We start from the raw sequence: 24,005 nt of genomic DNA on the forward strand, positions 1-24,005 counted from the left end.
CGCGGACCGGGAACGGTAAAAAAAGGAACGCATGGAGGATGAATAATTATAGGAATCATAATAATGTGAGAACTGGGGAGGGTGATAATTTTAATTTTCATTCGGTTTAGCACGGAACTCCGTTCGCCGTATCCTATGAAATAATGAAAATTAGAGAAATCTCTGCGCCGCCGGGCCCATTATTCCGCTGTGCTCGTACACACCCCGCCAAAAGTTTAGCAACAATGTAATTTTACCCATGGGCACTCCGATAAACTCCGTCTTACGGTGCACGTTGCAAAACATTTCAACAATCGCGAGAAACGATCGTAATTTTCGCGAAGATGTATCTCGATGCACGGACGATTATGAAGTTATTCATTCTAGCTGCAAGATTATTAAGCAAACAAAAAGCATTTGTTTAGAAAATCGAATTATGTTCGGTATTTTTCGTCGAGATTTTGTCGAATAATTCTTTCAAAACCGTAGACCATGATCACTTTTTAAACATAAGAAATATTTAAAAATTGCATAATATAAGAAGTAAATAAAAGCAAGTCAAAAATAACGTAGAAAGTTTTTCGGAAATCAAACTCAGTAATTTATTTAACTCGCGCGGTACGACTGGCGGGAAATTTGAGTTTAAAATATACTTGAACTATAATTTGTAAAATATATATATTAATTTCTCTGGACGGCTTACAAAATTCAACTTATTGTAGCTTCTAGCAAAAATATCGTGAAGTAATTTAAGACAGCTCATTTTGAAGCTCAAAGCTTCTACTTTAATTATCCTTAAGGAATATTTTATGTAGAAATTTTTTTAGTACAAATTCGATGACAAAATGTAGGGGAGTGTTTTGCTTAGGAATTTTTATACAGGTTGGGGCCAATAAAGTGTTACAAAGCAATATCTCCATTATCGTTAATGATACGCGAAAATGCACCCCCAACACCACGAACATATCAAAAGCTTCTTGAAAATCGTTCATTTTCGCGATCCGACATATCCACATTAGAAGGTAATGCGTAACTAACTAATATGTTTATGTTGTTGCGTGAGATGAACAATTCAACAAAACACGAACGAACATCATTTCGAGCATGTTCTGTAGGTGGAATCAAACCAAGGTTAGTAGATCCTGTGAAAGTGATTATTGCGATATTTTTCGATTTTTCAACTATTTTCATACTTTGCGCGACTAGAATGACCTTGAGTTATAGGTCGCTGGATTCGTCTTAAAATCGGCAATAATGTCATCGAAAAACAAATGCATAGTTCCATTTGAAAAAACATCGATGACCTGGAAATCTAAAAAAATATGACCTTTAAAAAAAAACCATATCCACCAAAACATGTGCCCCTTCGAACCAAACAATTGGTTCCTGAAGCATTTTCGCGTATCATTAACGATAATGGAGATATTGCTTTGTAACACTTTATTTGCCCCACCCTGTATATTAACGAACTTCGTCGAATTTATATGTCTCTGCATACCATACAGTAAAATAAAATCAGCAACTCACACATCACACTGAGCACAAAAACAGAACAATTGTACTATAATTGAACAATTTTACCTTTGGCTTCAGAAATGGAATGTCACAATTGCCATAATTATCGTTCGAACAAACTGAAAAAATATATACCACACAATTTCAATGTGCTATCTAATTATTATAAAACTAAAATATTAAAAATCATGTCACAACTTCCAAAATAAAAACAGATGACCACAATCACTATAATTATCGGCCAAAGGTTCGTCAGACGTAGCTAAGAAAAATCTGAAAAATTCTTCAAACACGTATAAGTCCGTTACATTTCATTCGTCGCCCCGGCGGCAAATTCAAGCATGAAGAAAGTTCGAAAAATTGTATCGCTTTATGGTGGGTTTTAATGAACCGGCCGCAGGAAGCGAGCCGCGGTCACGCACACGCCGTTTCGCGTCTGAATAAAACGGGGGAGTACTGACACGGGGAATACCCTATGCTTACATTTCAGGTGGCTTCACCTGCTGTTTAACCTGGGAGTGCAGGTGGTCGTGGGACTTCCCCTGGAAATGGTTCACGGAAGCCTCAGGATCGCGGCGGTCTACATGGCTGGTGTCCTTGCCGGTGAGTAATGAATATGCGTCGGGCAACATCCCGAAATTTTATTTACACGGATTACACACGGCGGGGCTCCGCCTCGCTTCCGTTGCGGGCGGAACGATACCGGCTCGCGCCCCATCGCGGCTCTAAATTCGCATTACAGGAGAGGAAATCTGTCGCGAGGCACTCCGCGGTTGCCCGTTTTATTCACTGGACTCTCTGCCCACTCCTCGTATCCGCACTGCTAATATTGCCTCTCGAAATAAGTAATTTGCTAACTGCTTTCGTGTACACCCTGGTCGGGCGAATTTCAATTTCAATCGTTCCCCCTCTCCTCCCCCCACCCCCTCGTGTTCTTGGTTTCGTGCACGCAACGTTTTCCCGCGGTTTTTGATGGTTCATTTCTTTTCTGATAACATCGAACGTACATACGCCCGGTGGCGTAGAATCCGCTATTTAAACTCGACGTACATTCTCGCGGCTGTTTGCGGTTTCTTTATTTCGCATCAATATTTAATTGACTCGCGCGGTGTCCGCTAGTTTCTATTCGGTGTATCGTATCGGTTAAATTTGAACCGCATTCCCGCAACTGTCTTTTCAATTTGGCACCTTTTCCCGCGGCGGTGGTGGCGCGGTCAATTTATTTTGCAGCAATGTCGAAGTTAAGTTTGATATAATTTACCGCGTGTTTGATCTTAAATATTTCCATTTGAGATTCGAACTTTACCGATACTTGATATAATAATATAAGTAATAATGATAATAATAATAAATAATTCCTGTAAACCTTCTTGACAAAAATATCACTGACTTCACTTAGCATCATTTTATTCATTTTATTTACCAATTTTTGTCGACATATTTTTTTACATAATTCTCTATCTACGTTTTACTGTCGACTATCTTAAATTAATCGTTAGAAACTAGATACTGAAAGAATGACATTGATACGCTAACTCTAAATAGACCTCGGTGCCCGTTTTCCTATTGTTAACCCTTCGTGATCGTATTAAGTTTACACATGGATGACTAAATAGAAAAAAAAAACAAAATTCGTTGATTCCTTTTTAAAGTTTAGATAGATATGACAGTATAATGTGTTTTAATTTTACGTAAAAATATAAATGAATAAATAAATAGCTTCGGTGGTTCAGAGTAGACTTACGGCCGCAAAGAGTTAAAATCTCCGAGAGCTTCATTTAAACGACATAACACTCGCAACGAAAGAAGCAAAGCGCTGTCCTGAAATCACTGATCCGTCAGCGCATGTACGTAAATGTTGCAACGCTAATTTTCGGATCGCCGTGCGTCAGAATTGTAAAAAGCTACGTGGCGGTGAATATCCGGTGCAGTAATAGGCGGTTCGAATAACGCGTAATAAAAAGAAGAAAACTGTCAAAAAGAGGTAGAGGAAAAGAGAGGGAGAAAGAGAGAGAGAGAGAGAGAGAGAGAGAGAGAAAGCGATATCCATTACGAACTGAAACGCGATTTACCGAAAGCTCGACCAAGTGCATTTAACGCAAATGTTTCCAGCGAACCAGAGCTAGAGAGAGAGAGAGAGAGTGCAAAAGGGAGAAAAAGAGAGAGAGCGAAAGGGAGAAAAAGAGAGAGAGAAAGCTCATCGAATCCGCACGCGTGATTATGCGCCGGCATGTAATACAGTAATGCATGGATGCTCGCAACAATATTCGTAAATTTAAATCACTCGACGATTCTCAGCCCCGTAAATGCTCGGCACAGCTGCGGACTATGTCTATTTCTTCCGCATAACACAATTTGTCCCCATTTTCCGTTTACACCACCGACGCGAGATTTTCCGACACAGAAACTAGCCTCGACCTCTTCTCTTCCCTTCCTACGTTTTGTTTCTCCCACGCCATTGGATTTCTATAGAACTTTTAAATATTTTTAGTGTATAGCGCTGTTAGATATAACATTTCTGTACTTTAGCATATTTAAGTTTCAATATTTTTATATTGTAGCAGTTTTATATTAGAACATCTTCATGTTATAACATATTTATATTTTATATTTTTATATTATAATATTTTTATATCTTGATAAAATTAAACTATAACATTTTTGTGTTATAACAGTCTCATACTTTAATATATTTATTTTATGAAATTTTTATGTTATAGCATTTTTATATTATAATATTTTTGGAAACAGCATTTCTAGTTACTGCAATTTTAGATACCGCATCTTTCGAAATAACAACTTCATATTAGCATTTTCAAATATAGCATTTTGAAACGTAGCTATTCGCTATAACAACTCCAGTTATAGCAATTTTGGATACGTACATCTCTAGGAATAGCGACTTCAGATGTAATATCTACAAATAGAGCATTTCTAAATACTACAATAAATTATATTAAATATGCAATTTTTAAATACTCCTCGTTGCAGACATAACTGTAGCTTTTAAGTATAATTATATTTTACTTTTAACCATATTTCAAATATAACACGAACAAAAGCTTCGCATTGCAAAATCAATATCAAGACTTTTCGTCATCACAGATCTCCTCGGTAAACTCGAAAATATTAACAAAAAATTCGGATGACTTCCGTCGGTTAGATTCGCCTAACTTCGTGTGTCGTCCACGAGGACACGAGCTCCCCGGGCCGTCGTTCTTTCGAACGTTTCATCCCCCAGCGTTTACGGCGTCCGATGTTGTATCCCGGATCCCCCTCGGGAAGTTTATTATTCATGCGCCCTATTTTGCAACGTTTTACTTTCATGACTGCTAATAACCCGGGATCTGCGTCTAATCGAATTTATGCAAATGGCAATTAGGTTTACACGACTGTGCACGGCCCATCCCCCGCGTACGGGCGCACTCTCGACCCCCGACACAAGCACAGTTCGCGTTGGATGCGCCGGTATCCATCCCCCCCACTTCGCCTCTTTTGCAGAATTTACGATAGGAGGTGGACGAATGTTTAATTTTAATCTAATTTAATTTGTTTACGGGAGCCAGCTGCCACGACACGCGCAGGTTAACGCGAAAACAAAATGGGACGATCTGTTACGCGAGCTAGATAACAAATATGGCGGAGGGAAATATTTTTGACCAACCGGAAGTGGATGTTAGGTCGGTGATAAACAGAGTGCTTTAATTTTGCAATTTGTAAAGTGGATGAAATATTCTGTTTCGTTGTTCGAAGAGTTATGTAGGGTGTTTTGTTTAAACATAGTGTACATAGATAGTAGATTATGTATAGTATATATTGAAATAGATTTATGTTACCGTACGGTAATAATTCATACTTGCAATTTGATGTCGCAAATTGATGTAATGGTAATAATAAGTAATGTTATTAATATTGATAAAGATGTTGGGCAGATGTTTTAATTTTCTACTAACTACAAATTTATACATCTTAATTTTTGGAAAAGTATTGACAGAAAAGGTTTCACTAATTTCTGCGTATACAATGTTGCATACTACTTTGTATAAAATCCTGTTATACTAAAGCTAAACTTTATTACTAATATTGATAAAAATAATTTTGAAGAGGTTTCAATCTTTTATTATTTTTGAAAATCTGTACTTTTTCGGCACCATTAAAACGCTGACAGAAAAGTTTTTATTAATTTCGAGCCACACAATGTTGCACCCTGCTTTATACCAAACTTAGCTATTCTAAGACAGACATGTATTATTAATATTATTATGAACCCAATTGAATCACAAACAATTAAGAACAAAGATCACAATAACATCGTAGAATACGACAACTTTATAATTCGCATTTCGAACGCATCCTATTTACCCTGATATCAATAATCACAAAATTTATAGACAAATTGAACACTGCAAAATTCATAACGAAATTTAGAATTGCAAAATTTCACCCTGCCTGATGCCGTAAGCGGGTCGCTAAACCCCAGAGCCGTGTCGCTATAGAAAGGGAATGCTATATCAGTGTCCCAGCCGTTGCCGTGTGCTTCCCCAGCATTGCAACTTTTATGCACCTGCAGTATAATGTCGCGAGCACATTATCCGGTGCATATACTCGACAATTTTTCGAACTGATCAATGTTTTCCAAACAAGACCGATAGAACACTATGCATCTGTGCGAATTCAATTTATTTATTCGTGACATCGTAGGAATTTATTTTTTCGCAACACTGTTTATGCAATTTGTAACACTGCGCACGCACTAATTTGTGATTGTTAACACTATATATGCAAATTTAGTTGATTTTTAACGCTACATATGTTTTCAAAAATATTAATTTATTTACAACAGTATATATAATAACTCTCAAAAATATTCGGACGACTTATTATTAAATAGAATAATAATATAATATATCGTAAATTTTATTTACGGTATATGGAAGTAAAGTATGTAAACGTTAAAATACAACAAACTTTCGATTTAGTATAAAACGTTACCTATACAATTAGGATTATTTAAAAAAGCATTGAATCTTCATATCACGTAAATATTACGCAGCTCAAATTCAGAATTATAGTTTGTTAAAAATTGTGTAACGAAATGAGAATAATTAACCACTTCGGTACGGCGCGCATCGGCCACGAAATTGTGCCCACAGCCGGCACTCACCATTCGCATGCTACTTCGTGCATCGACAGTGAATCCGTTTTGCTCTTTTACAGATCTTTGACGAGAAAAGCTTATTTATGTGTATTTCTGGACGTAAACACTGCAATTGTAGAGATAAGGCAAAAGTTCTTGGCAGTCGACTATAGTCGACTATAGTCGATGCTCGGCCGTGTGCGTTCATATCACGGCCGTCGACTATAGTCGACACTCGGCTGTGCGTGTTCATCTGTGGCCGTCGACTATAGTCGACGCTCGTACCGAAGTGGTTAAGAATTATGATGTTCCACTATAATATTTTCCCGTAATTTCAACATAAACTACGTAACTTTATACACAGTAATTAAATATCTAACGCGTAATTAAGTAACGAAGATTTATTTCAGATTTCCAGTGGAAGTGGCTGTTACAATGTTTCTATTGTATTATATTATTTCATTATTGTTTTCGCGATTTATTTACATTGTTATACTATTGTTTTATTATTCTATTTTAATATGTTACATTATTAAACTATTATTTTCGTTGTGCTTTATTATATTATATTATTCTATTATTTCTTTTATTATATTTTGATATATTATGTTATTACATTATTACTTTGGTTATACTTTGTTATATTATATCGTCGTACTATAAATTTGATTACATATACGACGTAGAAGTCAAAGCTATATACTAACGTTCGAATACTTTTGTTAGTTACTGTAAAATTTACTCCCGACATTCTGCGAAACTTCTTATACGCGAAAGCTACACAAATTTTCCAGAACGGTTAATAAGAACCGCGGAAGCTCACGGAAGATGGCTCTTTTTCGTTTCACCATTCGCGGTTAACTCGGCGCGTCCGCTTCCCCCCCCCCCCCCCCTCGAAACCCACCCTCCCCGAGAACATAACTTTTACATGTTTACTGTTATTTGCCCCCGCTATCCACAATCTCTTCGTTAATATTTCAGCCATAATGCATGCCCCGGCGACCATAATATTTATCTCGGCGAGATAATTCCGTAAATACAAGAACTTCCAATTCCGGCGGCATCTTTCCCCGCCATCTTTACTCCGCCGCTGACGAAATTACTTCTCCTCTTTAGCCGTTTCTATTTAAAAGAACTGCCCTCTGTTACCGGCGACGGGTTCATAAGCTTCTCTTGCGGAAAGGAATTTTAATTTCGTTCTTTTATTAAAGCTCGCTCCTTTATTTCGCGGAGCTCACGCGTGTGGGAACTCGACGTTTATGCGCGGGACAGCGATTACGATTAACGTCGATTTTGCGAAATAGCATAATAAGGCGACTTGTAAGGGACTGTCTAATTGAATGGACGGGAATTTGTTCGAGTTTTGTAACCATTTATTGCAAGATTCTTTTATTCAATATTAAAGAAGGATAGTATATATATATTTTGTCACGATTGATAATTTGTTTTAATGCCAGCGTAATGGTGGACTTCGAGCTATGGGAGGTTGGTTAAAATTCAACGATTTCAACAATTTTAAAAGATTATTGAATTTTATTGAACGATGCTATAAAAGTAATGAAACTTTTCTTAATTATTGTATATAAATAACATATCATTATATTAAAATAGGGCGCATGAATAATAAACTTCCAAGAGAAATGCAGGATACAACATTATTTATATCGTATATATTATAATATATATATATACTACATAAATAATAATTTATTATAACATACGTAATAATAATATAAATAATAAATAAAGAGGATAGATGTCGAATGTTAGTTCGAAAAAATAACTGAAAATGAAAATTCGTCCGAAATTTATGGCTAGGATACTGTACGGCCTACCCCATCAAAGGCTGCGGAACAAATGGGCTCGTACCCTAATAAAAAAAAGAAGAAGAAAAAGAATAAGAAGAAGAAGAGGGGTTCCGGAATTTTTGCATTTTCTTTGCGAGGCAGTTTCATTAAATCATCGAACCCGAGAGGGGGTGGCGGCGTCGGAATATTGATTGAGTCCCGTCATGAGAGCAAAACGTCTTTCCCTCCGGTAGTCCCGTCCTTTTTTCTTTCGCGGCGACCGCCTCGCTCCGTCTTTCGGCCCGAGCAGCCCCGCGCGCGCGCCAGACCAAACTGATCCACAACCCCTCTGGAAACGCGTTCCGTGAGAACACCGAGGTGGCGACAGCTTGTCTGAGGCCATCGCGACAGGATTACTTCGTATGCATCGAGGTCGCGACGATGTAATGCGATTGTAACTACACAAGTGCAACGGCACCTATCCTCCTGACACCTTCTCCCCCCAGCCCCTTGTTTCTCAACCTTGGCTCTGCCCTCGCGCGTCCTTCTACCTAATCGCTTTCTGCCGCGAGATCCTTACGCGTGGCACACGATTTTCTTCATCGTCTCTCGATGTTTGTTTATTAGACTCCATTCACTAGATATTTTTGAATCTTTTTGGGCACTCATTTTCATCGCCCCTTTGAGACCCATTTCCTGTGACAGATAATTCTTTTATTAGCTTATATTATAATTTATTAGCTTATTTTAATCACTCCTTTCGGTACCATGTGCAGAAGTCACTTTAATTAATAATAATTAATGATTTATTACTATTACTTTATTTCTGTTATTTTGATTAATAATAACACTTTATGTGAGATACGACTTCTTGCAGAGCGAATTTTTTATCATTTGCTAGAAATTATTTATCATTTAATATTTATTATTCACTATTTATCATTGCCCTAATAATGGCCGCCATGAAACTATCGAAAACGTTCCCCAACTGAATAGATAATCGTGAAATTAAATAAAGAAGTATAAAACTAACTAAACCTCGATCAAAGTAAATAATAAATGCAATAATAAAGCAAATAATAAATGTAATATTAATAAGCAGATAATAAATTCAACTAAGAAATCAAATGGTTATTGCGCCAACTAAATGCTGTCTTATTTTGTAACTTTTTTCTAATACAATGTCAAAATTATTTTCTATCTTAATAACAACTAGAGCGAAATTGCAGCTATTTTTTTACACAGCAGATATTTCAAATTTTGTTGCTATTAGGTGGCCACGGTTTCTCGGTTTCAATATACGGGTCTCGGAATAGAAGCCGGAATGAAATTCGAGGAATACTTATTACTGGAGGAATTTTAAAGGGACGAGGCTGATGCATTTTTCCGTAAGGATATCAGTGACCGCATCCTTGGAATTTTCAATTTTACGCTTCCTTATGACGAGCGAACGGCTGAAGGTCGAAAATCGAGTCGCGTCCACCTGACGGAGAGAATATGACCACGGGAATTCAACGTTTTAAAATCTCCGTGCCACGTATGCAGAAATCTATGGAAAAATTTGCCGCGGCGTCTGCGAGTTACGACGTTAAACAAACGATTAATCGAAACACGGAAGAATGTATATATAAAAACCGAAATTATTTAAATTCAATTTTGTAAAATTCTGCTCCTTTCCTGATCGTTACAATTTTCTTTACTTAATAATTTTAGCGATTGATACCAAACCTTTTGAATTCTTTTTGAAAAAAGAATTTGTATATAAAATAGAATTTAGCAATTACAATTACACAAATATATATAAACAGTAGAATATATATATTCTATAGTATATATAATTGGTAAAATTGTTAAGTAAAGTAAAATTGGGAAACAGGAAAAGAACAGAATTTTACGAGATTAAATCGAGATAATTTTTCTCAAAAGTAATATTTATCTTCTTATAAAATATATTATTGCAAACGATACAGTATAATCAATCAATTTTAACGAACTAGATGTAAAAATGTTATATACAAAACGAAGACTGCTGCAACTTTCTAATTATCACGTGTGATTCGCTGTTATCATCGGCGCATTTAATGATTCTTTTCAAACACTTAAGAAATGAAATTAATAGGAGTCTGAGAAATGCGACGAGAAAGCTAATAATTATAATAATAATGATGATGGAACAATAAAGACATTAATAACAATAATAAAGATTCAAGTTAATTTAGTCAGATAATTAGAAGAATTAGCAATTAAACAGTAGATGTTATGATGATTTCTTTAAATCTGTGGGAAATGCGATGGAAGAACAGACAGTTGTAATTAAAATATCAATAATAATAAGTGGATCGCGGATTTTACACGTTTGTGAGAAAGTCGAACAGGTGTTCTCTAAACCAATAGAAAAATTGAAATAATTAGCATCTATTAACATAAAATTTCCACCCAGTAAAAATGATTAAATGAAGACAGATTTGCTATTCCAATGAAACGAATAAATCTAAAACCAATACGGAAATAATTAGAGAACCCCAAACATTGCTAGACAACTCAACAACTAACGAAATAAACCATTATTAACGAAGAAACCGTCAAGAACGCGCTCGGAGGTCTAAAACCGGTAAAATAATTCACTGGTCGATGCGACTCGCTAATTAATAGGTCCGATGACTAATAAATTCATACGATTGGGCAATAATGCGAGCGGGAAAACTCGATGAACATACGTAGAAGTCGGTAGATGCTACGGTAATTCGTCCACGTCCGAAGCAGCAGGCAGAGCTCGAGACCACCGTCGTGGAAGGTCGCGGCGATAAGGGCGGCGAGTTAGAGCGGACCCAGGGGGAGATCACGAACGGAGTTAGGGGCGAGCGAGAGTAGCTGGAAGGTAAGGTAACGGGGCAATAAGAGAGTTTTCAAAGAAGCCGTAGTCCGGACACGGCCGACTCTCACCGTCAAAGGGACCGTCTCCGATCGCGCATGCAAAATGCATCACGCATACGCCGGTGTTTCGCGCCGCCCGATACACGGACACACACCGTCGTCTAATTGTCCTTGTCACGCAATCGTCGCGACGACCGACGATTCCGCGGCACGACAGTCCAACGGCGACGGCGACGGCGACGACGAGACGATAGCCAAGATGGCAGTGCCTGGGCCGACGACGACGACGACGACGACGACGACGGAATGAATGAAATTACGCGGAAATTAAGCCCGCCTATCTGGGAATCTGCCTCGGCCGGTGCCGTGATACTTTCCCGTTCCCAGGAACCCATTCTTCTTCTTTAACTAAACTGTCGATTGCTCGACGGCCACCGAACTTTGCGTTTCTCGTTCGCTCCCAGTTTTATTTAGTTAGTCCCCGGGTTTATTTAGTTGCTCCTGGATCGATTTCGTTTCGCACCGGGTTTATTTAGATTGTTCGAGATTTATTTAGATTGTTCGGACTGTTTATTCGGTCGGCTCGAGATTGATTTAGTAGGGTCCAAGCTGGTTTAGTTCGTTCCAGGTTTGTTTAGTTAGTTTTAGGTTGATTTAGTTTGAGCTGTGTTCTTTTTTAACTTCTTCGAGGTTCATCTAGATTCTCTTCTAGGTTTATTTAGATAGTTTTAGGTTGATTCAGTTTGTACTAAATTCAATTAGTTCGTTTAACTTATTCTATATTTATTTAGTTAGCTTTAGGTTCATTTAGTTTTATCTAAGTACATTTAATTTTCTTTAAATTAGTTTTACATTAATTTTCTCTAGATTAGTTTTACATTAATTTCCTCTAGATTAATTCCCTCCATTTAGTTGGATCGAGATTGGTCTAGTTCGATCTAGTTTCGTTTAGATAATTCCAGGTTTAATGAATCGGTTCGAGATTGTTTCAATTTCATATTAGTTTGCTTAATTTATTCTAGATTCATTTAGTTAGTTCGCACTAAATTCATTTAGATTGTTCTAGGTTTATTGAGTTGATTAGAGATTGATTTAATTTGATATTGGTTTATGTAAATGGTTTTTGATTTATTTAGTTAATTTTAGGTTGACTTTGCTTGCAAAAGATTTGATTTGATACTAATTCGTTTAAATTGTTCTGGGTTTATTAAGTCAAACCGAGATTGATTTAATCCGTTATTGGATCGTTTAATTCGTTCTGGATATATTTAATTAGTTTCAGACATTTACATTACAGTTTGATCTGAGCTCATTCACTTTCTTCCAGGCTCGTTTAGTTCCGTTTAGGTTAATTTCATTTTATCTAGGTTCATTTAGTTTGTTCTAGCTTCAGTTAATTCTAGTTCTACTTATTTAAATCTATCATAGGTATATTTCAACTAATACAGTGAACTAATCGAACGAGTTTAAAAGTTCATAAAACCTACTTAGAAACAGCCAAATTAATTTAAATATTATTGAAGACTACTTAAAAATTCGAATAAATATCTACAATTCGAAACACGCGAACGAATATTAAAATGTTTCCACCGTCATCGTTAATTAAATAAAGATTCACCAACTAAATGACTACGCATTTACAAAGAAAACGACAGCCGCTTATAGCGGTAGGAAAGAAATAAAAATTCAAATAACAAACCTTTTTCGAACCACTAACAAACTGCTCCCCGAAAAGTGGCTAATACAAAATGGCGCCGTCCGTTCTGCGGCAGCCGCAGAACATTTATATTTCACGAGAAAATTCCTCGACGATTCTTCGACACGCCGCTAAAAAGTTCACTTATTATAAAGTGACGGCCCTGCGGAATCGAACTTTCGTATCAGATAACGAGCAACGCTTCGCCGGGAACCGAGCACAATGCGCGAAGCGGCGCGGCGGCGTATTGTTTCGTGCAAACAGCGAGGATCGCACGATCCATTAAGAATCCATCAAAACTTTCGCACTCAGCCAATATTTCAAATATATACGGGGCTCGCGTGGAACCGTTCCCCGAGACCGGCTTTACATACAGACGCGCCCCCGTGTATAGCGATGCAGTTAGAGAGGGGCGGTGGGCCGAGGGTGGAGAACGCCGCGCGTAGGAAAAAGGAGATTGAACAAGTGACGTGAGAGAGAAAGAGACAGAGAGAGAAACAGAGAGATAGAAAGGGTCCCGTATTGGTACCGGCGAGGAAACAGAGAGCGCATTTAGATGGCGAGTGCAGGCACGTCGATGCATTCGTAAAGAGAGACGCAAGGATAATGGAACGGGGAGAACGGTGCCGGGACAAGTCTGATATTTTAAGGTCCTTGGGAAATCATATGGGAATTCGATTAGAATGCCTATTGTCCCGTGTGATTCGCTGTTGCTGTCGTAGTGTTTTTTCATGGTTTTGTTCGAACGTTTAAGAAATTCAATTAGTAGGATCCATAATGAGAAGTTGAATAGTAGGAACGATGGCAATGATAACTGAACTATTATTGTTATTGTACGCATAATGACAATAATAATAATAGCAAGAATTTAGATTTCATCTAAAGAGACGATTTGTTTAAAAATGTGAGGAATCAAAATCAAAACTAGCAGAATGACTAAGATAATTGAAATATTGACAAAAATAATTAAAACAATGAAAGACAATGGAAAACAATGTGTCATATAAATAAAACATTAATGTTCTCCCTTATATTCTAAACATTTGTATATACATTATAAACTATATTATAAAAATATAGTAAATCGAATATGGACCAGTATCAAAATACCAGAATAATTAACTGCAGCTACTCTTTCCATCTAGTAAAAAGTCATTCAATAAATGTTAAACAATATCTTGAAGACGATATACAAAAATTGTTATTTTGCAGTCTAAACAAACTGAATATACTAAATGTAATAAAAGAAACACATATGCCTCAGCTATGCATTATTATTATTATTATTATTATTATTATTATTATTATTATTATTATTATTATTATCAAGTAAATTAAACGCTGTAATTGTTCTCATCAATTATTGAACATACCTCGTTAAGTTAAATGAAATTGATAACGCCAGCACGAGATATTAGTATTAACAATTACAAGTTTGCGAAAATCTCTCAATCGGTTGGCAAAAACGGCTTGTTCCCGCAAAACACCGCGTTGCTATAATCTTCGCCCGAGCTCTCTTCATAACGCTCTTCTCTTTTTATTCTCTCCTCTTCTTTTTTTTTTTTGCTATTGGATGGTGGCTGTTCGTATATACTTGATTCGCTACACCTGTTGCTCGCGTTCTGGTTGCAAGAACTATTACCGCGAAAAAGGTAAATGGCAGTCATGATGGGTAGGAGAAGGGTGGGGAGGGGAAAAACGCGGAGGATCGTTCAGCAATAATGTCTTTTAAAGCGGGGAAATCAAATTGTCGGGCCGGCATTGTTCTCGGGCAAATTTTTTTTTGCGCCAACTAAATAACGGAATTATCCTCCTCGAAGTTTCGCGATGAAACATTCAACGTCGCGCGCGAATTCGCGTTCTGTCGTATACCTGTTGCGTTTACATTTTTTTTTTTCGGTGTTCTAATTGTTGTCTTTATGGTTTGTGGTCATTATCGTGGAGAAGAAAAAAAACAGACGCAGATAAACGAATTGAAAGACGATTTGAATCGACGACGAATTCTCGAAATTTTCGATTAAATTAAAGATGCGCGTTCAAATTCAAAACATTTTTGCCGCCAGTCTCTTGTCACCAAAATGGCGGACGCTGCGTCAGGAAGAGGACAAATATTAATAGAAAGACAAAATGCTGTTCTCCGTTCGTTAAAAGTACTTGTTAAACATTGACAGGGATTACTAGATAAATTACAAGGAAATGGTGATATTAAGGTTTATATTCGAATCAGTTACGCGTTATTAAAATGGTGGACGAGAAGGAGGAGGACAGATTAAAACAATTTAGACGTAAAGTTAATATTCGGAGACCTTGGAGATTAGTATATAAAATATCTGCTACTTATTAATAAAAATTGATAATATAAGATCTACATATATAGAAAGCATTTTCCATCCACTTTCTCATCACAAAATGGCGGACATACGTATTCAAGCAACAGAGATATCTTCCTCACTCGACGATCTTCTTTACACATTATATAAAATTAATACATAAATGACAGTCAATTTATCATTTATAAAAATTGGTAATACAAGAATCTAAATTGAAAACACTTACAAAATGGCGGACAGCGTTTCCAAACCGGCAATTCTAACAACTGTTTAGAAAAGTTCAATTTCCCTGGCCACGTTAATTAGATAATCGCCGCGTTATATATTTCTAATGGATCGCATAGTTCGCCGGCATAATAATCTGTTATTAGCCAAGATGGCCGGCAAATCGAGCAGATTCCAAGACAGCAGAGCAAACTCGGCGGTCGCGCTGCCCGCGCTGGAACAATGTCGATATTAAATTTCTCCTTTGCCCCGATCTACGTTAATAGGGTGCAAAATTAATTGATCCGCCGACGGGGGGGTTCAAATTACGTCGGCCAAGAGTGGATCATTTTTGCGAGCGAGGGAACGGCCGTTGCCTCGAACCGCAGGGTCCAGGGCCATTGTCTTCATTAAGGGGAACTTCGTTTTAATAGAGTTATTCGAGGGGCGGTGTTCTTGAAATACTTGACCGAACTTTGCGATGCTTAAATTCGGAAACGGCGCGATGGCCGCCGAATGATGGCTAAACAATCGCGTCAGAGAGGATCTTTTACGAACGCGACCCACTATCTCGTTTCTTCTATTGTTGTTCGAATGTGTCACTGAGTAAGACATAAACATGAATTACACGCAATTAAGAATCTAAATTAAAAGTTATATATAAGTTTAAATAAAATGGGACTAAGGATATGGATAAGTATAAATAAATAGATATAAGTACATGTTAAATATGAATAAAAATTAAATATAACTATAAATAAAACATCAATTGAGTATAAATAAATATTAAGTACAACTAAAAATAAAATATAAATTAACATGTAACTAAAAATAACATAGAACTAAGAATATAGTTATAAAATGAGATATTTTAGATAGAAATTAAATATCGATATAAATTGAATATAAATAAAAATTCAATTGGTTTATAAATCAAAATCGAACGCAAATAAAGATCTGATAAAAATGAAAATGTTCTCCTATTAATCTGAATAAGTGAAAAAAAAAAGTATGAAATTAGCAGACTCTTTATGCATGAAAATGTTCTCGAGAGAAATTGGTTTGCCGACTGAGCGACCGTCGTACTTTTTCTCGGTTAAGTGGATCGAACCGGCAGCTAATGAAATTTGACAGACCGCCCTCTAGAACGCGTCACCCGTGGATCTGTTTCGAAAAAGAGAATAAACTGTATCATTACCATCATCATCCTTATCAATGGGTCTAATCGATTCCTAGACTGAAGTCAGATCGATGGCTTTTAGGGAAGCGAGTCGCTAGAGGGTGAAAGGAACTTTCATTTAAACGTTAGTGAATAGATCTACAGCAGGCGTGGCCACGGCAATTAATTATGAAAAATTCGCTAGAATTAGGGGATCGAGTTAAATTGGGTTCATTCGGAATCGAATACGATTCTGTATCGTCGCGAACGGGGCGACGGTGTAGAAAATTCCAATTCCGTTTGTGATTCGAACTTTCTATAATAAATAAATAATAAATGCAAAAATAAATACACAATAAATGCAAAAATAAATACACAATAAATGCAAAAATAAATACACAATAAATGCAAAAATAAATGCAAAAATAAATGCAAAAGTAAATACACAATAAATACAAAAATAAATACACAATAAATACAAAAATAAATACTAAAAATTATGGAGAACGCAAGAGGTGAGAAAATATACAACTTCAAAATTATTCAATAATTAATTCGATAAAAATACTGTGAAATATAAATAGCAAATTTAATGTAACAATTATAGTAATCGTGAGAATCTAATGACCTGCTTTGAGCTCGTGGCATTTAATTCGTTGAATTATGCTTTCAAATATCACAGTTGCTACATGGAGCAACCTCTAAAGGCAAAAAAAAGAAAACATTAAAATTCAGAATTACTTTACAATAAACTCTATAAAAATTTTCTAAACAATCGCAATCATTTTTCAGGTTGCTAAAATATAAATTTCAAAACTATAAAAATCATAGAAACAGTGTAGAAATTACAATAATTGTGTTTGCAAATAATTGTTAAAGTAAGCGTATCCGGTGTGTTTCGAAAAATTAGTTCGATCGATATTCCGGTCAATTAGTTGATTTAATCCGGACGTTTCTTTTCGGAGCATAGAGCACGGTCCATGAATCTATCGATTATTCCGAGACAACGGGTTCGTTTTCGAATTAATTACGGGCGTTGGTCAGTTTGATCTCAAGCTAATGCGTTTCCTTGCCGTTGCAGAAACACACATATCCGATTTCCGGTCAGAGGAAATTCTATGCCCGTAATTTACGAGGCTCATAGGTCTCTCCAGCACACTTTCCCCATAATGCCTGCGAAACGATACAGGTCATTCGCTGATTACCAGCGTCTGTAATACAGCCGCGGCTTGTAAACCAGAGGATTCGCTAACGGCCGCAATACCACTTGGCGGGATATCCAAATTTATAAGCTCCTTGGAGTCTCGGATATTGCTCGTGTTCAACTGTACTATTTACTTTGACGATCCACCAACGTTTAATTCTATTTTAACGTTCGTTATTTGTCTGACAATCTCGTTTCGAAACAAATTCAATGGAAACAGCCGGAACATTAACTTTGCAAAATCATTTTTTGCAAAGAATTTTCTTGTTCTCTCGAATTTTTTATTTACATTATTTTAACGTCTGTCATTCGGTAAAAGCGCTTTTATATCAGAAACAAATGTATTAAATACGGTAAGAATACTAATTTCATACAGTAATTTTTATAAAGAATTCTCGGGTTTTCTCAAATTTTTATTTATAGTTTTCGTTTCGACATCATTTTTTGAAAATAGCTTTATCCCGAAACAAATTTATTGAAAACGACCAGAATATTAATTTTACAAAGCAGCTCTTTCGTAAAAAATTGTCGTGTTTTCTCATATTTCTTATTTGTATTTATTTCAACGCCCATCATTTGTTAAAAACAATTTCCCGCCGGGGACAAATGTATTGAAAGCAGTAAAAATATGAATATTATAAAGGAAATTTTATACAGAATTTTCGTGAATAATATAACTGAAATATAAAAGTTATTAAATAGCAATAAAAAGAAATATATACTAATGATGATAATAAAGAATCTAAGAGAATCTAAACAAAGAGAAATAAACAAATTTATACTGAGCAATGAAATTATACAATCCTATGGAAAAGATAAATATTTAATTGAATCCGTAGAATTAATTAAAAACACGTGCGAATGTTATCGCGACGATACCAGAGACAAATATACAGGGTGTCTAAAAGCATCGTTAACCGGCGACAGAAATAAAAATCGACAAGATTCGCAGAGATCGTCGCCAAACTTGGTATAAAGCTTCTGAAACACAACTTATCTTCCGCCCGAACAACTGTCCAACACTCCGGAAACCATAATTCGCCAGGACGCGAATAAATATTCAGAAACGTCACGGCACTGCTGTACTCGCAGAAGTATGCACCACCTCCCAAAGGTGTTGCTAAGCGGAATAAATGGCAAGAGGGAAGGGATAGGTTGAATCAGGAGCAGGCTAATGGAAATAAAGTCACCGATGACAGGATAGTAAAACAGTAATCAACACTGCTCTGATATCGACGGGCTATAATTTGTTGACCGTCGCGCAGAGAGAGAGAGAGAGAGAGAGAGAGGGTGGCAGGCCAATCGGTCAAATTCCAACGTGTCAGATGGTTGTCCGTCTCTGCGAAATTACCAATAACTCGCAGTTCCATGGACGAACAGATTAATGCTATAACGCGGATCGCTAATTCTTGGCTTTGCTTGATTGAAAATGGCCGCTGGAACGGCCGAATTTACCGCCAAAATTCCAGAAGCGTAAGAAGTATTTTTCAGATTTGATTTTCGTGGTAGGATTTAGGAATCCATTCGGAGATTTCAACCTCTGAAGACATTTTTAGTCTAAAAACTTTGAAAATGACCGCGCAAGCATCCAAATTTGCCACTGAAATTCAAAGACTGAAAATGGTACCTTTTAAATTAGTCATTTTTTTTTTGGTTGATCAACATGGATTTTTTCCTATTTCGATTGGAAATGGTCTCGGAGTCGCTAAAATTTACTGAGCAAAATTCGCGTGCCGAGAACGGCACCGAAAACTGATTTTTTGAAAAGGTTTGTTGTCTTGTTTCCTGTGGACATTCTTATGTTAGATATAGTTTTATTGAAAATGGTCACAGGAATATGCAAACTTGTCGTAAAATTCACGTGTCAAAAATCGTGCTTTGCAAATTCAATATCTTTTTTCAAGATTTGCAGTTTCAATTTGTTCGTGTTAAAGGCTTTGATTGAATGTAGCCACAGATTGCTGAAAACTGAGGAAATTCATGTTTTGAAAATGGTACTTTCCGAAGACAGTAAGCGAATTTTCTATCTTTTCCAAATTATACTGGAGACACACTTCTTTGGCGCCATTTTCTACGAACCTGTTAATGGAAATTGATATTTATTAAAGAACTATAACTTATTGTCCAAAAATGATACTGCTAATAATTTTCACATGAATGACCTTTGTAAATACAAGATAAGTGTTATATCTAGAACTAACAAGACGCGTGATTTATAAAAATCGATGTTTCCTAAAATTTTGCTGCCAGTTGAGCAAAACATGGCACCTATAGTCAAAATTCTCTATTAAATCAATATAGTTTAGAACTGTGAAGCTACCGTACCTAATTTTAGCACCCAAAATCTCACTAAGTACAAGATTAGAGTTGAGGCTAATGCTGTTAATAAGTAGTTTACAATAATCAATATTTACTGAAGATCTATTTCCCACAAAAAATAGCATCTAAAATCAAAATCCTTTATTAATTCATTATAGTTCGTAACTTTGAAGTCACTGCACCTAATTATAATATAAAAAATCTGCACATTATTATTAATATGCTATTGATAAGTATAATTTATAATAATCGATATTTACTAAGGTTCTATTTCTCACAAAAAATGACACCTAGCGAAACCCCTATGTACAAAATAACATTTCAATTAATCCATTAATCCTCTACCGCACCTAACGTTAACAACAAAAATCTCTGCAACAACAGCATCGATGCTGCAACTAGTGCAACCGATAAATACAGCTTATAAAAATCCAGGTTCATTTGTAGATCACCGTTCGACTGCTGAAAAACGTTAACCGGCGCAAAAATCCTCCCTTAACTCGGTCCGTTTCGCTATTGCGACGGTATCGCGGATAATTCTCCGCCAAAAATCTCGTTAACTGCGAGATTAGAGTCGGCAGAACCGCGCTAGGCAATGAGTATAGCAACGGGGGAACCCAGTGGGAATAACGATGCAAAACGCGTGCAGAGCATCGTAGTCACGTTGTCGCCGTAAAGCAGCTCTAAACTTGCGTATAACCCCCCCCCGCGAAACTATTTATCGATCCCACCGCGATATAACATACTTATTTTTATGAGGCGGAGATCGCGCCCCGGAGGACGGTTTTTATCGTTTGTTTCTGGTCGAATGAAAATTCGTCCGATCGAATCTCCGACGGCCGCGGCGGCGGCGGCTGCGGCGACTTCTCCGCCTCCGTTCTTGTTACGCGAGGGGGGCTGGGAAAACGGCAAACACCGAGAGAGACGGTGCAGAGACTAAATGTATATAGACCGAGGACGGTATTACCGTAAGCAACCGGAGCACTATAATCCGTGGACGATATACAATGGGTTTTCTTGTTACGTTCGCAGGCTCCCTGGGCACTTCGGTGTTCGACACGGACGTGTACCTCGTCGGCGCCAGCGGGGGCGTTTACGCCCTTCTTGCGGCTCACCTCGCCAACGTCCTTCTCAACTATAACAACATGGAGTTCGGCATCGTGCGATTAATAGGCATCTTCGTGATCGGTGAGCCTCCAATAGTTGTGTTACAACGACGCTTACGACTTGGATCAAATTTTAGGGTTGAACTTTCCTTTAAGGGTCTAAGAGATTTTTGGCTCGTTTATGTATTGTCTCGTAGATTTTGTCGAGAAAAGTCGAAAAAATCAAGTCTCGAGGCGCGAAAATCGTTGGTTTGAAAGTTGTTCGCGTATAAAGTTCGATTTAATGGTTCGCATGCACTAAGAGAATGAATTGTTTAACATCATTTAGCAGGACAAGTTGTCAGTAAGCCGATAGAGCGGTTGACTAGGTAAAGGAAAAGGGAAATATAGTTAAAGAAACAGAAGAATACAATAGTAACAACGGCGGAGATTTGAACTTATTACCGACAGTTTTTTCTAGTGAACCGACCGAAATGGCGCGTACTTTAAATACTACGTATACAGGGTATCTCGAAAATCACTCGCAAGCAAACACAATCCGCGACTTTTCTTATATTTAAAGGTTTCGTCGCATTAACTACACTGGTTATTAACGACGACTATAATTGTAAACTTGGTTCTAAAGTGAAAGGTGTATCAGTAATTCAATGATTTGGGAAATTCCTTTGTTGTTGTTAAGATTATTCTGTAAAGTTGCAATTGTTTTCGGGCTTCTGATTGAAATTTATACAAACCGCGACTTTCTTTGCGAGTTATTAACGAGAAACAGTGACCAATGAAGGACGAGTCCATCTCTGGCGCGAAGCTGCGAAGCCTACAAGCCTCGCGCCAGTCGAGCTCGCCTCTCATTGGTCAGTGTTTTTCGCGAATAACTCGTCAACAACGCTTCGTAGACGATTTTTGCAAAGGAAAAAATTACTACAAATGACTCGAGGAACTCCTCATTTCCATCTTGCGAGTAATTTTCGAGACCCCCTGTATATCATTCTTCCTACCGCCTCATCAAGTAAGACAAATTAAAACGATCATCTAACTGAAAACCCTCTGTCTCTGTTCGCAGCGAGCGCGGACGTGGGGTTCGCGATTTACGACAGGTACGCAGCGGAGCAGATGGGTCCACCGGTGTCGTACGTGGCGCACTTGACCGGCGCCCTGGCCGGCCTGACGATCGGCCTTCTAGTGCTGAAGAACTTCGAGCAACGGCTACACGAACAACTGCTCTGGTGGGTGGCGCTCGGCGTGTACGCGGCCTGCACGATCTTCGCAATCATGTACAACCTGATGCACCCGGATTATCCATGACGTGAGGTCAGCTTCGCGTACGGTCAGCCTAGAAGAACGTAACGCGAAGCTGAACGCCGGCGATCAACGACGAAGAACGTCGAGCGCGTCGAAGATGTACGAGCGGCAGACGGAAACGAAGAAGAAGAAGAAGAAGCCGAGGAGGACGACGGGGTAAGGCACGGGGCCGTGAGAAACGCAGAGGACGACGCCGAAAGTGAGTCCCGGTGAGGCCGTTGCGCGACTTCGATAGCACAGAAAGCTGAGGAAAGAGAGAAATAGGGAGAGAGAGAGAGAGAGAGAGAAAGCGGTAGCAAGCTCCTCGGCTTCCGGTTGCCGAAGAAGAAGGAGAAGAAGAAGGAGAAGGAGATGAAGAAGCGTGGCCGAAGTGGGTCGCGACGGAGAGATACGGGCCGGCACTCGAGGCATCGGTAACGAGGAGCGATCGAGGGACCGATCGAATATGAATGAAGCGGAATAATCGCCGGGAAAATTCCGGCTAATGGACAAACAAGAAGAAGACCGTAATGGCCGGCGATCGGAATATGGAGATCGCGGGGAAAACGTCTTCGGGCCGAAGACGAACGATTGAATAACTCACAATCCGGCCGGCCGAAAAACCATTGGCGGGGCAAAGGGACACGCGCCGATGGACGCTGGGGTGGAGGAGATCGGCAGAAGAAACAGCGCGCCGCGATTTCTCACGAGCCTCGGCGCCCGCAAAAACACCGGCTCCGGGAGAGGCGTTAATTAGAGTCCCGGGCATAGAAGGCCGGCGCGATGGTAATCGAGGACGAAGTTCGCCCGCTGAGAAAACCAAAGACTCGAGATACCTCTGGCGACGGAAGACGGACCGAACAAACCAAAGAGTTGCGGCGATCCTCCTTCGATCCCGGCAAACTTCGACGAGAGAACCTCGTGGCTACGAGGCTGCGAAGAGGATCGAAGAACCTGGATCGATCCGCTTCGTTCCTCGGCCACGAATCCGCTCGCGAGATCCCAAAGAGTTGTAGCCTGGAGCGGTTCCATCCAGCGAGAGGCTCTCGGCGGGATTGATGGTGGCGCCTGGGGTCGGTCAAGGTCGTCGATTCCTCTCGACGATGCTGCTTCCTCGGTCTAGCCTGTATACCACTGAAACTGTAAATAGTATTGTACATAGAGATGAGACGATGGCGATCGCGTGCGATGGGTGAATGGGGGATGAATGGAGGACGCTGAATGAGAACGAGGCTGACGTGGGACCGAGATCGGTCGGCCGCGCGATCTAGTCCGATGATCGAGAGATTGCGTCGTCGGTCGTAAAGAGGTTGCAGCTGATGCTCCCAGGATTTGCGTGGGATCCTCGCCGGGCGTAGTGCAGACGCTCCCGGATCTCCCGGGATTTAGAGATCCTCGGCTGCTGTCGGATGCTTTA

General features: G+C 38.4%; 1 protein-coding gene across 1 annotated transcript in view; it reads left to right on the forward strand.

The window, feature by feature from the left end:
* The window catches only part of Stet (stem cell tumor), a 229,357-nt gene extending 205,771 nt beyond the window's left edge, over nt 1-23,586 (forward strand). Inside the window, exons 4-6 of the mRNA XM_078185641.1 lie at nt 1,985-2,097; nt 21,237-21,392; nt 22,371-23,586. Of these exons, the coding sequence (XP_078041767.1) occupies nt 1,985-2,097; nt 21,237-21,392; nt 22,371-22,612 (511 nt within the window). The 3' untranslated portion in view covers nt 22,613-23,586. The remainder of the gene's footprint in view (nt 1-1,984; nt 2,098-21,236; nt 21,393-22,370) is intronic.
* Nucleotides 23,587-24,005: the final 419 nt, after the last annotated feature.

Source organism: Augochlora pura, chromosome 7, assembly GCF_028453695.1.
Source record: "Augochlora pura isolate Apur16 chromosome 7, APUR_v2.2.1, whole genome shotgun sequence".
Classification (NCBI taxonomy): domain Eukaryota; kingdom Metazoa; phylum Arthropoda; class Insecta; order Hymenoptera; family Halictidae; genus Augochlora; species Augochlora pura.